Raw genomic sequence first — 16,223 nt, 5'->3', positions numbered from 1 at the left:
TCACCCCATGACTTTGGGGGGTGAGGGCGGAGGGATATGATACAGGGGGGTGGTTATTTTCATACAATGACTAAAACATTTTACTGATATGGGTTATTTTCATCTCTAATCACAAAGATTTTTTTTTTATTATGGTGACCTAATGTCAACATTTATTTTTGAAAGGTAAGATGGTTTTAAACGGTTGTATACCACAAAAGCACTCAAGCCCTCAGAAGACCCAAATAAGTAGGTTCAATATTTTCTCCCTCAGTCAGCAAACATCTTAGGCAATTGTCCCTATATACTTAAAAGTCAAGGGCTCACATACCATATACTATTCTGCTAACCTGAATGAATATGACAAACTCCAGGAGATGAAACCTGAAGTAGCCTGGCCCATACACAGGTAATGCCTGTATAGGGTATGATCTAGACCAAAACGCAGTGAACCAAAACATTTTGGAATGATATTCGGACGTTGCTTTTTAATTAGTGTCACTGGGAATTGCCTAAAATATTAATATTTACCATTTGAATCTTTGGCTAGATACTTACACTTGTAGGGAAAAAATACTTATTTTACACTGGATCTGTCTCCAGGTTTAGCTCAATCCAATACATTTACTGCCATAAGAATTATCAGGACGCGTCTTTACCTAAAAACTATAAGCTTGTTCAATTCTACCAAAATGTTTACATACTAAAGACACAGAGACCAAGTGCCAATATCATGCCTCACCCTATGCCCCCAGTATGCTGAAGGAAGAAGCCATCTTGATGCAGCATTTTGCAAACTAACATTATGTCCACTCTGAGAGCTTGGTACTGGAAGACTTATTAAATGTGGCAGCGTTCTTGCCTATGTGCTTGCTTCTATATGGATACAGCATCTGGCCAAGTTAAGGCCAACTGAAGTCAGACAGACACCACCCTCCTCTGCTCTGAATCCTGATTCATTTGGATTAACAACTATGCCCAGCCACGTAAGTTGTGGAGGAAGGGTCTTACTAGATAAATGTGGTCTAGAATAAGCTTTTCATTCTCCTCATTCTATCATCAATATGAAATTTCTTGAGCTTCAAGATTTGCTTACCTAGTTTAGATCATATGGACTTTAATGTACATAAAAACACTTTTAGCAACTGAGAGATGGTATTACAAAAAATCTGAAGACCAAATGGCAAAAAAACCACCCCCAAACCATCACTTCACATTCATTTAAAAGTAAACATCTTAAAGGCTCTACAGGAGAGAATTCGGATGATTATGAACATTATTATGTAAACCGAATGATGTGTGCTTTTATATGCTTTATCAATTAGAATCACAAAGCAATATTAATTATCACATTCTAAGAATGTGACAGACAAATGCATTGCATTTGACCACCAAAACATGTACAGGCTTATAAACAGCTGGAAAGGGTAAAATATTACATCTTTTAAATTTGCCAAATAATGTTTACTAATTCGGCAACACAGCAGTAAAATATTCTCCAGGTAAAACCCATAGAATACAGATTATAAACAAATGGAGGAGGAAATGGGCAACAGTCACAGTAACTATAATATAGGGTTAGGGTGCAGATATTACTTGGGGGAATACTGAAGTTCTGTAGGGACTTAGCTACTGCCAATCTATTTAACACTGAACGCTCTCACATACCATGGTGATGGATAGCTGTATAAACTTCACGGAGATAGAAAGTAGTTTGGCAAATATGGGTTTCTCTAGATCATACAAGAATTGGGGGCCTGGGGGTGGGGGAGGGGAAAAGAGGAGGAAACAAATTAAACCAGCCCAGTTCTGCCTGAAACTTAATAGAAGTCATATTTCGTGTACGTAGTGAGTCTAAGTTTTTTGGCAGTAGCATTTTCTTGCAGGCAAAACGAAGGTCAGACCAAACACTGCCCCCGAGGATCCCGGCTCTCTGCTAGAGAGACTAGTCATCAGACATGCAACAGTTAACCTAACCTTAAGAATGCCTGAAATTAGTTTTTTCTTTTAAGTCAGATTTGAGCAATTCAGATCACCACATACCTGTTTCCCGACTAGGGGGACGTTCATGGCGAAGGAAGAAACGAACCTCGTTTCTCTGGACATCAAAGTGCTGCAGAATATCCAACATCCGCTCATTATCAGCTACAGGGCGCTCTGAAAAAGCAGAACGCCAATACAGTAAGATCTCTTTCATATCCCACCAATGCTTTTCATGCCTCACAAACACTCACCATAAACACTGGAGTGGGTGGGAGAAAAATCCCCAAAACTTTATTAACTGACACAATAACATGTAAACATAGGAGTTGTACAGAGTGCGTTCCTGAAAATGCATTCACACCTCTAAAAACAAAGGAAGTAACCCACAAAAATCTGGTGCTATGAAAGAGGAGTGTGCAAATTGGCCTCCCAGGCAATGCTGCAACTCAAGTGGTTGCCAACAGATAGTCTATAGCTTTGGTCTATAGCAGGCTAGTGCTATATTTTGAAATCATTTGATCTTTTTAACATTTCAAGGAACCAATTTTAAGTTGCTTTTCCTCCAATTCCATGGTACCTCAGATGATACTATTTCTCCATTCCTTTAAAATGGCAACCAAAGGACTGGCAGGAGGCCAATCATATGAAGATGCTTTTGCTACCAATACTGCTGTGAATTAGGGTTAGTGGCCAAAAAAAGAAAGGGTGGCCAAAGAAAGGATTCTTCTTCCCTTAATTATACCAATAGATGGTGACTCACTGCTTGACTGCAGCTTTAGGCACTCAAGCTCAGGCAAAGACTTTTGGGTTAAGTATTCAAGTAGTGTTTTTCAGGATAAAAACAACCCAGGTCAAAATTTGCAAGCTTGTATGCTTTAAACTATCTGCCTAAATCCATAGCTAAAACACCATTCAACCCTTAAGAGCTTATATCAATAAGAGAAAGTTTTTGAAACCCTTTAATATATTAAAATCTTCCTAATAACCTTTGAATTTTAAAGGTGCACACAACTCAAAATACATATATATTACTGGACTCTAATGAGGTCTCTTCTATGCCCTGTCTGGGTGGAGAGGATCCTACAACAAAAGCAATAAAGCGACAAGAGACAAAGGCTTTACTGTGGTGGCCAGTTCATCCATCTTTTCCTGATGTGCCCCAAGCTACTCATGCTCACAGGTAAAAGCTGTTGGGCCTAATCTTCAGACAGCGTACGTTAGCCAAGCTCCATTGACTTCAGTGTAGTTATGCTGATTTACATCAGCCACTGATCTGGCACAATACCTCTGAAAGCAGAATTTGTTGCCAATTTTATTTCCTGTTAGATCATATGCATTTTGGATGACGCCAGGCTTAATTTTTGATGATTCTGAAAAGGCCAAACACTTAACATCTCGGATTCGTGCCTCAGAGAGAAAACAAAGGAGGAGGAGACAGTGGCAATGGGAAGTCAGAGTTCATGGGGCAAGTATCCAAGAGGTTGCTAATTCTTCTACATTTTTAATCTACCTATTTAAGCTAAAATAAAGTTATGCATAAATTATTTTTTTTCCATTCCTGCTCCCAGCTTCCACAACCAGAAATCAGGCCTTTTTAATTAAAAAAAAAAAAAAAAAAAAAAAGCTTCAAATCCATCATTCTTTGGCCGTTTGACTCCTACAGGATTTTTAGAGTGACCAATCTTTGCCCCAGTGGATTACCTTTGTGTATACTACTTCTCTCCCTCCCCAGCATATTTTTCTCTTGCAATTTGACCACTCTTTCATGTCTTGGGGTTTAGAGGTGGAAAGTACTTAGATTGACTTAGGGGCCTTCTGTCTTTGCACATGAGCCAGGATTTATTTATTTTTAATTCTCCTAGATACTTACCCATTTATGTGGTTTTTATTATTTAAAGAATAAATAAGAATAGCAGCATTGTCTGAAGCCTCATCCACACTAGGTAAAATCGGCTTGTGTTTACAATGAGTTAGCAATGTAAAATCCTAGCATAGACACAACAAGCTGTAGTTTTACCTCAATGTACCCAGCTGAGACTTACTTGAGTTTAGGATTCATCTTGATAGAGCTGGTCAACGTAAGGCTACAACTTGCCTAGTCTATACTAGGCTTTTTACAACAATATATTAATAACTCGTTATGTAAACAGTTTTTTTTCCCTGAGCATAGACAATGTCTGCGATACAACAGTAAATTCCACATATGTGGAACTTCCATTATTATTTATAAATGTATATATTATGGCAGCACCTAAAGGGCCCCAATCAGGATCAAGGCCTCCTTGCCCTGGGTGCTGTACAAACCATAGGAAAAAGACAGTCCCTGACCTGAACAGCTTACATTCAGAAGGCAAGAGCAAATAGAGGGTGAATGATGTGATATAACATACAGGTAAATGTCACAATGATGGAGGCAATTTTTTGTTGCTATTGGATTTACAATCTGCATTTTTTAAATTCAAGGCAAAGATATAAGGCTGAGAGGAAAATGATTTAAGTCAGGAAGTATTTCATCTTGAATAGAGAGTTTTTCTTTAAGAGGTAAATGTTAATTTTAGACTAAAGGCATTTATGCTGTTAAGCATGAATGCCCCCTTATAAAACTGAAAGGGGACACAGATACAATAGTATCTGAATACTTCTTTCTTCTTCCACAATATAAAAAGGGTTTCTTTAAATGAAAAATTCCTCAGCTATGTTGAAGCCATCTAGGAGGGAAAATTACTGGAGTCATTGTCGGAAGAGATTAGATTTATAGTATAAGCAACTAGGTCACTGTTACAGAAAAAGCAGTCTCCCAGCGGTTACTTGTCTAGACAGCTAGAAAAGCTCTTCATCTGCTAAACCCCAATGTAAAAAAGTTACCTCTGTCAGATTCACATCTTAAACAAGGAATATTTAAAAGACTGATGAGGCATATTCCTAGCAAACTGGGCAATACTTCAATCAGAACTGAGTAATCAAAAGTAAGAAGATGCCCTTTACAAGAGGATACTGTCAACACTTAACTGGTGAGTTCAAGGAAGGTCAAAACAGATTTTTCGAGTTCTAATAGAAATCAAAACACAAACTACCCAAGGACAGGACAAAGAGGATCATTCAGAAGTCTTCTGTTTTCACTTCTTCTTTCCTTGCATCAAAAAGCCACATAACATACATACTCCTTCCTTTTAATTACTTTTCTTGGTAATTAAGGAAGTAGAAACAGTTTTCCTGGCCAAAACCAGTGATCAAGTAGCAGGGCATATGATGCCACACAGGGGATAACAATTTATTAAAAGCTTGGCCTCCTATTTCTCAAACCAAAAAGAGGATGGGAGCACTGTGGAGATAGCATGTATAGCTCCTGCAGAAAGAGCCCCTTATGTCAGTTTCCAGCAAATCTACTCGCCAACATTCACAGCAAATTTAATAGGCTCCAAGAACAGGAGCCAAAACCCCCTGAACCAGAGAAAAGTTTATTGTAACTTGTGGCCAGACAAAAAAAAGAGGAGGAGGAAGTGATACCCAAAGAGTACCCCAGTAATTTAATTTGGAGAGCCCTCATTTTTCAAGATGCGCCTCATAACTTGTGTTTCTTCGTCAGCAGTGGAAGAGCCTGTCTCCGTGTTTAAGTCACTTAACAGTTTTAATAACTGTATATTTATATAGCTGCCTGCCACGGAAAGCAATTTTTCTAAACTGTCTAGCTCAGGGGTGGACAAACTACAGCCCGCGGGCCAGATCTGGCCCCTTGGGGCTTTGGACCCGGCCTGCAGGATTGCCAACCCTGTGGCGCTGCACCACTCTGGGAAGCGGCCACACCACGTCCCTGCAGCCCCTAGGGATGGGGGTGGGGGGAAGAGAGCTCCACACGCTGCTCTTGCCTGTGGGTACCTCCCCCAAAGCTCCCACTGGCCAGGAACGGTAACGCTCCAGATTAGCGGCGCCGGGCCAGAGCCTGAACCCCTCCTGCACCCAACTTCCTGCCCTGAGCCCCCAGCCGCATCCCACACCCCAACTCCCTGCCCTGAGTCCCCTCCTGCACTGCACACCCCTCCTGCATTCTAACCCCCTTCCCTGATCCCTCTCATACACCCCACACCCCTCCTCTGCCCCAACACCTTGCCCTGAGCCCCTTCCTGCACACTGTACCCCCCTCCCACCCCAACCCCCTGCCCTGCAAGCCATTTCCCCACCCAGATCTGGCCCTTGGGCCAAAAAGTTTGCCCACCCCGGTCTAGCTCCTAAATCTCTGCAAAATAAAGTGGACTCATTTTGCACAGCCTCATCTTAAAGGTGAGAAGAGTTGAACAGCAATTTTCTCACAGGATAAAATGTGATTCATTTGAAATAACTGCAATTGGCCACTACTGGTGGCACAGTAGCGGTTTTGGATCAAATATATCCCTTTCTAAATGTGTTTCTAATTCATACTGCACCAAAGCATCTTTTTCTGCCTTACACCATTTTCAGTCAGATTAATAGATTCCAAGGCCACAAGGGGCCATTGTGATCATCCTGTGTGAACTTAGGCCATAACACAGGCCATGGAATGTCTCAAATTCCTAGAACAGATCTTTTGGGGCGGGGGTGGGTGGGATTTCTTGATTTTAAAATGGTCAGTGATGGAGAATCCACCATAACTAATTGGTTAAAAATTTACACCTTGTTTAAAATTATTTGTTAGGCAATGCAATTTGAAACATGCAGATAGCTTTTATATTTACAACCAGTAAATACTGGTTTTGTACAAAGGTAAGCAAATGCTTGTGTTGAAAAATGAATACAAAATTCCATTAGTAAACACAAATGTTCCCAGAAGAATATCGGATATTAGTTCAATTTTTCCCCCAAAACCAAATTTCGCTTGTTTCTCCTTACAAAAGGGAATACTCCCTAGATACCAGGTTTATTTTTATATGGCTTATAAAAACACAATTGTACAAACAGCATTTAGACATCACAAGGATAGGGTAACACATAAAACCACACACACAGGTAATTGTTTTATTTCTTGTTTCTGCATCTCTCTTCTGGGAAAGTGCATTGGTCTGTTACCTAGTCTTTAAAGGGTCTCTCTCCAGAGTACAACCAATACAGCTAATGACTGGATTTTACAAATAAAACTCTGTATGTTTTATGGCCCTGAGTCTGCAAAACACAGTGGAAAAGTCCCATTGAGCTCAAACGGACAATTAAACGTGCATAAGTGTTTTCAGGATGAGAGCCTATATCAAGATCCTAACGGACATGCAGACTCCAAGGTTCTCTCTTTCTTAGCTAAGAGCACGTATACATAGTTCTCTTCCAGTGAGCTGTACAACACCACTTGGAAAATAAATGTAAGAATTCAAAGTAACAAAGCAAACCAAGAACTTGATTTCATTTGTCTTTCTTTCTGTACTTCGTGATGATTAAAATGAAGTTGTACAATCAGTGAATTATACAATAAAAAATACTTTCTTAGAAGGTCACTTTTAAAATTGAATTTGTGTTTTCTTTTCTTTTTTGGCCTATTTATGATGTATGAAGGCCTGGAAGCTTTTTTGGGTGCATGTGGTTGTTTTTGTTTGTTTGTTTTAAAACCATAATAATAAAAGAATGTGTTTTAAAGGTTAGAAATATGAGGAATACCAAGTCTGATCTTCCCTGATTTTGCTGGAGAACCTTTTCAGGCTCTTGGAGCATGAGTATTGTTAATTCTCAGGACTTAAAAATTCAACTCCCACCTTTTCATTTAACAGTCATCATGTCTCCAAAATGTTCATGAGGCATTGGAATTACATAAACCCCCAAAACGCATTAAACTGTCTATTTAAAATCCCTTCTCCTCTCAGTTGCTCAGCCTTCAGTCTCCAGACCCGCAGGATGTCACATTCTCCAGTCACCAGACAGCCTTGCATATATAGCTTATATTTCCAGTGAAGAGATTAATGGAAAGAAAGGCAAATGGTAAACACTTCAGGGCAGGGACTATGTTTACCACAATGCGGCCTTGGCCTCTAGGTGCTATGGTAATAAAAAAAAGGAAAAGCAAACAAACAAAGGATATCGAATGATCACAAAAGCTGCATCTCTCATACCTGAGCCAAACCACACTTCAGCCAGGTGGCAGTCACTCTCACCAGGCTCTTTACACAGCTCCACGACATCTCTGCAAGTGGTTTCAGGTGTAATTGGCACCTCTGTGAAGTGTTGTTCATTGTTACTGAGGTACACAGTAAGAAACATCTGGAAGAGAAAGATAATGGCACACAGTAGAATACACAAGGTAGGTTGCATGCCACACCCATGTCCTTATTATTAAGCTCATCACTCTCAGCCTAAAGCACTTGGCACCATTCATTAGTGATCACTGAACATACACAGTCCTAATCAAGATCACAAAAATTCACAGAAAAGAACTGAGCAAAATGAGATGCTAGGGAAGTCCCTTCCAGTTTATGTAACCAGTTTAACTGGCTACATGTCTCAAACAATCTGTACTATATATTGCATCTGCATCCCTTTCTGAGATATTGGAGTTCTGAGAAAAAAAAAAAAATATGGAGATGCCTGTTCTTTCAGGCCAAGAGTTGAAAGAGCAGATATGAAGTGTCAAAATTCTCTCTGCATCACTCTAAGGTACCTACACACTGCACAATGATTTGATGTAGAAGCAGAAACAGTCCTCTACAGTTCAGAAGTGTTCTTAACCAGAAACAACTTCTCATGAAGGAGAACAAAGGTAGTTAAAGTCTGGAGAAAGAACCACTGTCATTTCTTATCCAGTAGAAGCTAATATTTTGAATTTATGTAGCTAGCACTTGTCACTTGAGGATCTCCTACAGATAGCACAACTCAACTTATTATGCCCTTAAACATGCCCTGTATGAATACAAAGTTCCCTGCAAATGCAGTCAAATGAAATGTGCTTCAAATCTCATCTGGCTTCCTCTCTTAGCAACTCACTGTTCTTTGATTAGGATTATTCAACACAAGAAAAGTTAAACAGCTACCTGCTCTTCTTTGCTGTTATTTCTCTACCCTCTGCAATAGGAAGCTCAGATCTTTTTTTAAAAAAATTAAAAAAAAGAACAAAAAACTATAGCCTAATTTTCAGCAAAGATGACTTCAGTGGGAGCTGTGGATGATCAGCATCTCTGAAAACAAGGCAGTTTGTTGGATACTACTATTTTAGAATTATAAATTTAAGAAGCTGACTCAAAAATTAAATAGGTTTATTTCATTCCTGGAGTTCCTCTGAATTTTAATTTCAGCACTAGCTGAAAGACAACTTCCAAAATCATAAATCTGTCAAATGTCTTCACAACAGCAATTACTCTGCTAAACCGATTGAACATTTTAACTGTACGTCTCCTAGCAAAATATGTTCATGTCAACAAAAAGACTGGATCTTGGAAGCCAGCCATGTTTATTCTCACTCCCTACCCCCAAAGCTATGTTAAAGTCATATGGGGTAAAAGTGGACAGGTGAAGATTCTTTATGAACCATAGTTTAAGGATTCAAAATATGCTGGGCCTGAACGATGACTCAAGCAAGGTACAATGGAAATGTTTGTTTCCCTCTAACTTTAAAAAGGGAGCCATTACAGCATGTACTTATTCAGTTGTTTTCTGTAGATACAGAAGGTCAAACTCATGCCTGGCGTCACTGTACTCACTAGAGACAAATTTGGCTCACCATATTGAGGACTTAATCTTTTGAGGAAAGGATGAACATAGTTTAAGGTGTGCATTTGTCTGAGAAAAATCTTGTTTACTTTGTCAAGGATCTTTCAAATGCCTGGGTTCCTTCCCCTCAAAACAAGTTGCAGCAGCCATCTTACTTACATGTAAAACTGTCAAATTTAAGATATTCTACTACTTTAAGGGATTTCAAAACTACAGTATACAACATTTCTGGTTACACAGTCACCTGGAGTGGGTATGTTGAATTGCCAGCTCCTAGGCTGTATCTGCACTGGAGTACTAAACCACTGGTAACTAAACTGATGGGACTGCACCCAAGTATTGACAGCCCAGTAGGTCTACAGTTCCTGGTACTGCTCCCTGAAGCAGTGGCATCTGAGAAATTTCAAAAGGCCTTCCGCAAGCAGTAAGAGAGTTAAAAGGAACTGAGGAAAAAGAGCTCACAACTCCCAGAATTCCTAAGGGAACTCCCATAAATCCCCTGGCACCATTTCTTAGTCACTGCATCACAGTGACAGCAAGGGAAAAGATAAATGGGATGAGGAACAGAATGGGAGTGAAGAGACAAGAAAGATAAAAGGGAGTGGGGAGAGTGTGTGAAATGCACAGGTGGTAACAACAAATGTGTGGTACTGAAGGAATGGGGGGGGGGGGGGAGGAAGGAAAATGGGGGCAAGAGATTCAACTCTTCGGTTTTAAGATGAAATTCAGGAAGTCATTTATTTCCCACACACAGAAAGAGAGAAGGAAGTTGTAAGCCATGAAGGCCCTTCTCCTTCCCTCTCCCACCCTTGGCTGGAAGCAGATAGTAAGTTCGTGCTATGTGCCAGCAGTGTATGCAGCCACACAGCGTAGGACTCTTAGTTTAAACACTGAGCACTATTGGGGGCACGTTTCCATGTAGACTAGAGGTGTGTTACAGGCATGCTACAGTGGTTAGCGTTCCATATGTATCTAATGTGGAAAAGGCCATCATGACTTTGTGCAGTTTATGGGAAACTGCCAATAATGTGTCAATGGTAGTTTGGTTCTATTTAAAGCTTTCAAATTGAAGCTTTGACGTTCAACTTTAAATTTACAACAATGCTCCACGACAGAACTCGAAAACACACATTTTATGCACACTATTTTAAGGAGAGAGTTTGAAGGTGGGGAAGTGACATTCCACCAGGCAGAGCTACCATGTAATCACAGAGACAGAACCAGAAACCAGAAAAACAGTTTTGTTTTCCTTAAGCTCAGCCAGCTGTGCAGCTGCAGTGAAAACCTGGAGTTTTACAGGAATGTACAATAGACCACCTTTTGTAGCATTAGCAATGACTGCCCCAACCACTTCACACTTAAAATGACTGCACACAAAACTATCTCCCAGGTCCTGTGTATCTGCAAAATGTGCTGCATCTAGGGACATTTGTTTTCAGTGATTCACTTTCAGCTGGGAATGTTTTTAATTAAAACAAGCATAATCATGGGTATTATATGGAACCTCAGACAGCCAACCTAATACAAGATTATTCACTCCTCAAATGAGGATAAATAAGTCCCACTGCTAATCTTGAGGTTTACATACACAGAGACAACTGTTCAGAAAGGGTCACAAGTTGCCCATTTATACCCTGAAAATCCCAGATAAACTACTTTACCAGGGTGTTCAACCTCCCTTAGCGATGACTATGTCAGAATATTTGTATTCATTGACAAATTGAAAGTGTATTTCCAGAGCGACATCAAGTAATTAACTGAAGTGTTTGGATCAACCCCCAGGATGTAGTAGGGGGCATGGCCTACCCAACTACCTGCTGCTCTGATGTGAGCCACCCCTTCCCTGCTATTCAGCAACTCCCACACAGGCCATCTACTGCATTACTGAGGAGGGAAGAGAAAGCAGCACTGGCTGCTCCATTGCCTGGTAGGCTGTATAAACTCCAGGAAGAGCCAAGTAAGAGCTTGCCTGGCTCTGCCTGAGCCTAAAGGGAGTATCTAGCAAAGATGGCTGCCTTCCCTATCACTGCAACCTACGACAACACAGAACAGGGGAAGGGAGAAGCTAAGAACCAGAAATCTTTTATAGCTCCCTGATTGACTGCTTTGGCATGGGTGGGTTATAGTAGCCTGGTGGCTGCTCTAACTTACACAAGCTGGCAAGGCTCCCCAAGAGACCACACACCAGCAGGGGATAGCTGACACGTAGCGTGCACCAGTCACTCTCCCAACCCAATTGTTGACATGCTGCTCCACATCCCAGCATAGCCCCTAGGCAGAGGCTGTGGGGAGAGAGGCATGGGAGTGGAGTAAATTGGCACCATACCACTGGGGAATTGCCAGCAAAGGATGTTTGGTGCTCTGCACAACATAATTGGCATAAATGGACCATAAGAGCCCAGAGAGACTGACCCAAAGTACTGGCTGTAGCCCTTGACCTTCTTGAAATATGTTTGGCCCCAAAACTCAAGAAATTGGACACCACCTCTCCAAATGGGCATGAGTTACTACGACAAAAGAAAAGTGACTTGTAACAGGTAAACCAAACCATTCAGTCTGAAGAAGTGGAGGAAAAGAGTCAGCATTTGAGGATCTATTACAGACAATACCCAATGAGGCTGAAAGCTCTGACAATTGCAAGTAGCTCTGTGCCAAGTTTAATCTTGTTTTACAGAAGTGTTAACTTACCAAAACTCCAACTGAAGTCAATGGGAGCTCCAGGTGCTGGGCCTCACTGAACATCAGGCTCTGAAATTCTCTGTTTTGCTAATATCCTCCATTGGGATAGAGATAGGTTACTTCTGGATGTGTCTTGCAGTTCAATTTCTAGTTTGGACACCTAAAGACCGTCTCCTCCCACATATATATCCATTTATGTATGGGGGAATGCATTCTGGTCACTAGTGGGGACAGGATCAACCATGCTCAACACGTGGTGGCAGTATTAAAAAGGACTGATCGTGGACACTTTGCCTTGTCTACAGCAGTGTCTAAGATGTGTAGAATTATGACCGGTCAGGTGCCAAAAAATCATCTTATTTTCTAGCATACACAGGACCTACGTGGACTTGAGTGTACAGAGTGTTATTTGCCATTTATTTTGTTCTACTCCTTGGACAATCATGACTGAATATTTTGTTTTGTGATTTATGAAGGGGTTTTAAGTGTAAAAGCACTGGATCCCAGCAGTGTAGCTCGTGGCATATTCACCAGATGCCAGAGATGGATGGTAGATCTAGCAATGCAGGTTCCTGCATGGTTTACCGTACATTTCAGCTGGCAGTATTGTCCAGCCTAGAAAATAAACTTTGCAATTATGGCTCCTCCAGCAAAGGAGAGACTTTAATCTGATGCATCAAGGACACTGAAGGGATGACTAACATGTGCACGTTCACTTCAGCCAGAGACCATTTTTTGAGCAGGCATATGAATCTTTAGAAATGCAAGTGAAATGCACAACCTGCAAGTGTTGAGATGGCAAAGCAAAGCACATATTTATAAAGAAGAACTTTTCACATCTCTATAAAAGAACAGACCAGATTCAGAGGCAAATCTAAGGGAATCCAAATTGGTGCAAGTTGCACCTTCTAGTCCCCTCATCATGAGTTACAGCATTTGATTCCAATCCATGTAATTGACACAGCATCTTCTCTGTATATAACCCACTACATTTGAATCATAACACCTATCGAAGAGGCCAAAAAGGGAGGTGGTGTGGCAGGACAAGCAATTAGAAAGAGGATGTCAGAAGGTGTACATTAAAGCAGGCTACACCCTACTTTAAAATTTCACCCTCTTCTGTTTCATCAGCATGCAAGTTACACCCACATAAACTTCCTGAGATTCACCTCCAATTTTTTTTTTTTAATTCAGTGACAGTATCATTTCAGACAAGCTTTTATGTGTAGTTTAATATAGCATATATACTGTTTCCCAGCTCTAACATTTGTGGATAACTATTTCTTAAAAAAAGTTGCTGAGCTCTGCTTAAATGCAGATCTATATGCCCACAAAGGGTTTTAACTGCAGCTCTAAGATCGAGGAGTACTTGTGGCACCTGAGACACTAACAAATGTATTTGGGCACAAGCTTTCGTGGCCTAAAACCCAAGAAAGCTTAGGCCCAAATACATTTGTTAGTCTAAGGTGCCACAAGTACTCCTCGTTCTTTTTGCTGATACAGACTAACTTGGCTACCACTCAAACTACAGCTCTGTCACTTTAAAAAACAGAATCAGTTTTCCTAACTGGTATTAAGCCAAAGTTCAAGTAGCTAAGAAGATATTTGCATTATGCAGTTTATTGGCCATTCAACTGAGCAGATATGGTGGTATGCGGAGAACAGCTGTGTTTTCCGATATTACTATAGTGATTAAAGTGTACTGGAGAAACTAAGGGAAAAAGAAATACACTTGTCTTCTTAACTTGGCTAGAGATGGACCATTGGTCTGACCCAGTATGGCCGTTCTGAAGTTCTTAACTTTGGCAGGGTCCCTTTTTAAGGGCCTGGGTTTTCCTTTTTCTACGCTCTAAAAAGATGGTGGCAAAAATCTTCAAATTTGTAAAGTAGTTCCATTACATAATTTTGCATCAACATAATATTTTAAATTAAGTCTTCAGTTATATCAAATATTTTAAATCCCTAAGTGCATGTGCTGACTGGAAAACTCAATTATGCAGTTTCTCTGACAGCATGGATTAGGTAATTCCTGAAATTAACCTAAGTAAAAAGGACAGTCTGTACTTTCAGATAGGTTCTAGTCAAAGCTCTTATGTAGAAACTTTGTCAGCCTTTAATTAGCAGCAATACTTTAAGACAAAACTATATACACACAAAACCTGTATATCTCACATAACACACTATATTCAAATATGGAGTTCATTAAGGGCCTTAAATTCCCTGCATAAATAATGTTTGTAGCATTGTTGTAGATGTGATAGTTCCAGAATATGAAAGAGAAAAGGTGAGCAAGGGAATATCTGTTGTTGGACCCACTTGTGTTGGTGAAAGAGACCAGTTTTTGACATAGAAATAGGTTACTTCTGGATGTGTCTTTCAGTTCAATTTCTTGTGTTTGGACACCTAAAGACAGTCTCCTCCCGCAGATATCCATTCAAGAGTGGGGGAAACGTGTTTTGGTCCCTGGTGGGGACAGGAACAACCATGCTCAACACCTAGTAGCTTTTGAGCTTGTCTCTTTTCACCAACACAAGTCAATTCAAGAAAAGATATCATCTCACCCACCTGGTCTCTCTACAAAAATAATGAAATTCAGGGTTAACATTTAACCTAGCCCTGTTCTGCCCAGGTATAATGCATCACAAATGGTATAAGAGGCAATAACGCTCTCCACTTACATAGCACCTATCATCCAAGCACTTTACAAACAATAAGCCTCAACACAAACAGGCAAGCAAGTAGTCTGCTCATTTTACAGATGGGAAAACTGAGGCACACAACTAATTGGCAGAGATACAAGAACCCAGTAGACTCATGAGAACACTACACCTCTATAAAAAAGCATGAACTATTTTAATATTGTGAATCAGTCTAAGCAAGTGATGTCATTTCAGCATTCAACTCTGAGGTTTCTCTCTCTGTGAGTTTAAGACAAACATAACTTTAATATTCTTAAACCACAAAAAGCTAGTTTTAATTCCCTAGATATTTATAGCAGCACTAGGAAATGGTGTTGGAGAGACATTTCATGGTATACAGTTTAATGTCCCATCAAAATGAGACTGATAAATGAAATTCTTCAGATTAATAGCGATGTGTAATAGAATCACATACTCAGCACTGTTTGTATCGTATCTAAATTAGACAGCAAGCTCTTCAAGGCAGGGACCTCCTCTTCCCCCAGTGGATTCCATGTACAGTGAGAATGTAGAAGAACATTTTAGCTGTATACTAGAAAGCCATCATTTCAGAGGTGCAGTAGCTGCTTTTAAAAACAGTGTGGGAGGTGGAAGAATTACAAGAGCCAGATTCATATCTGGAATTAAATAAATGGTAACAGAGTTATTTTCAGTTAGAGTACAAAAAACAAAAACAGTAATAGCTAATGTTTTAGGGTGAATAAGAACACTTAGCTATTAAATTGAAAAAGCAATTTGTATGAGAGAAATATACAGATGTAACTACTTCCAGGCAGAGACCTTGCATCCAAAGTTTCAGCCCGGAGTGAGTTTTTACAGGTAAGTAAAAGCTCCTTTATAAACAAGTCCTGGATCTTACCTAGCCCTGGAAAACACAAACGCTGATGCTTCATCTTCACAAGCCAGCCATGAAGAAATCAGCTATTAAAATGTCTTACATTTCTGCTGACTTGACTGCAACTTTCTAAGCAAAAAGCAGCTTGTACAATGGCAAGTTTTTTATATTCTGGTCAACAGAATTCCACATTGGTACGTAGTTCTAGCTCTCAATTTAACAGGAGAGAGGCAGCAACTAAAGTTGATACACCAAGTTTGTATCAGTAACAAAAGGATTCTTTTCATATCAAGTTCTTCAGAACGTCTATCTGGTCTTCACTAGCCAGCCAGTTCAGACTCTGTATTTAGAGATTAAGGTAAACAAGAGGGTACATAATAGCCTTCCTAGAA

The 16,223-nt window shown here is 40.1% G+C and overlaps 1 protein-coding gene across 3 annotated transcripts in view; it reads right to left on the bottom strand.

Moving 5' to 3' along the window:
* Positions 1 to 16,223, bottom strand: part of TP53BP2 (tumor protein p53 binding protein 2) — an 84,274-nt gene that overhangs the window by 43,613 nt on the left and 24,438 nt on the right. For all 3 annotated transcript variants that reach the window (XM_084624168.1, XM_084624169.1, XM_084624170.1), the window contains 2 exons: positions 8,028 to 8,175; positions 2,023 to 2,136 (listed from right to left, as the gene is read on the bottom strand). In XM_084624168.1, the coding sequence (XP_084480294.1) occupies positions 2,023 to 2,136; positions 8,028 to 8,175 (262 nt within the window). The remainder of the gene's footprint in view (positions 1 to 2,022; positions 2,137 to 8,027; positions 8,176 to 16,223) is intronic.

This window comes from Lepidochelys olivacea (assembly GCF_965140295.1).
Source record: "Lepidochelys olivacea isolate rLepOli2 genome assembly, chromosome: 3".
NCBI lineage: Eukaryota > Metazoa > Chordata > Testudines > Cheloniidae > Lepidochelys > Lepidochelys olivacea.
The sequence above is the reverse complement of the archived record's forward strand: the minus strand, read 5'-3'. Positions and strand labels throughout refer to the sequence as shown.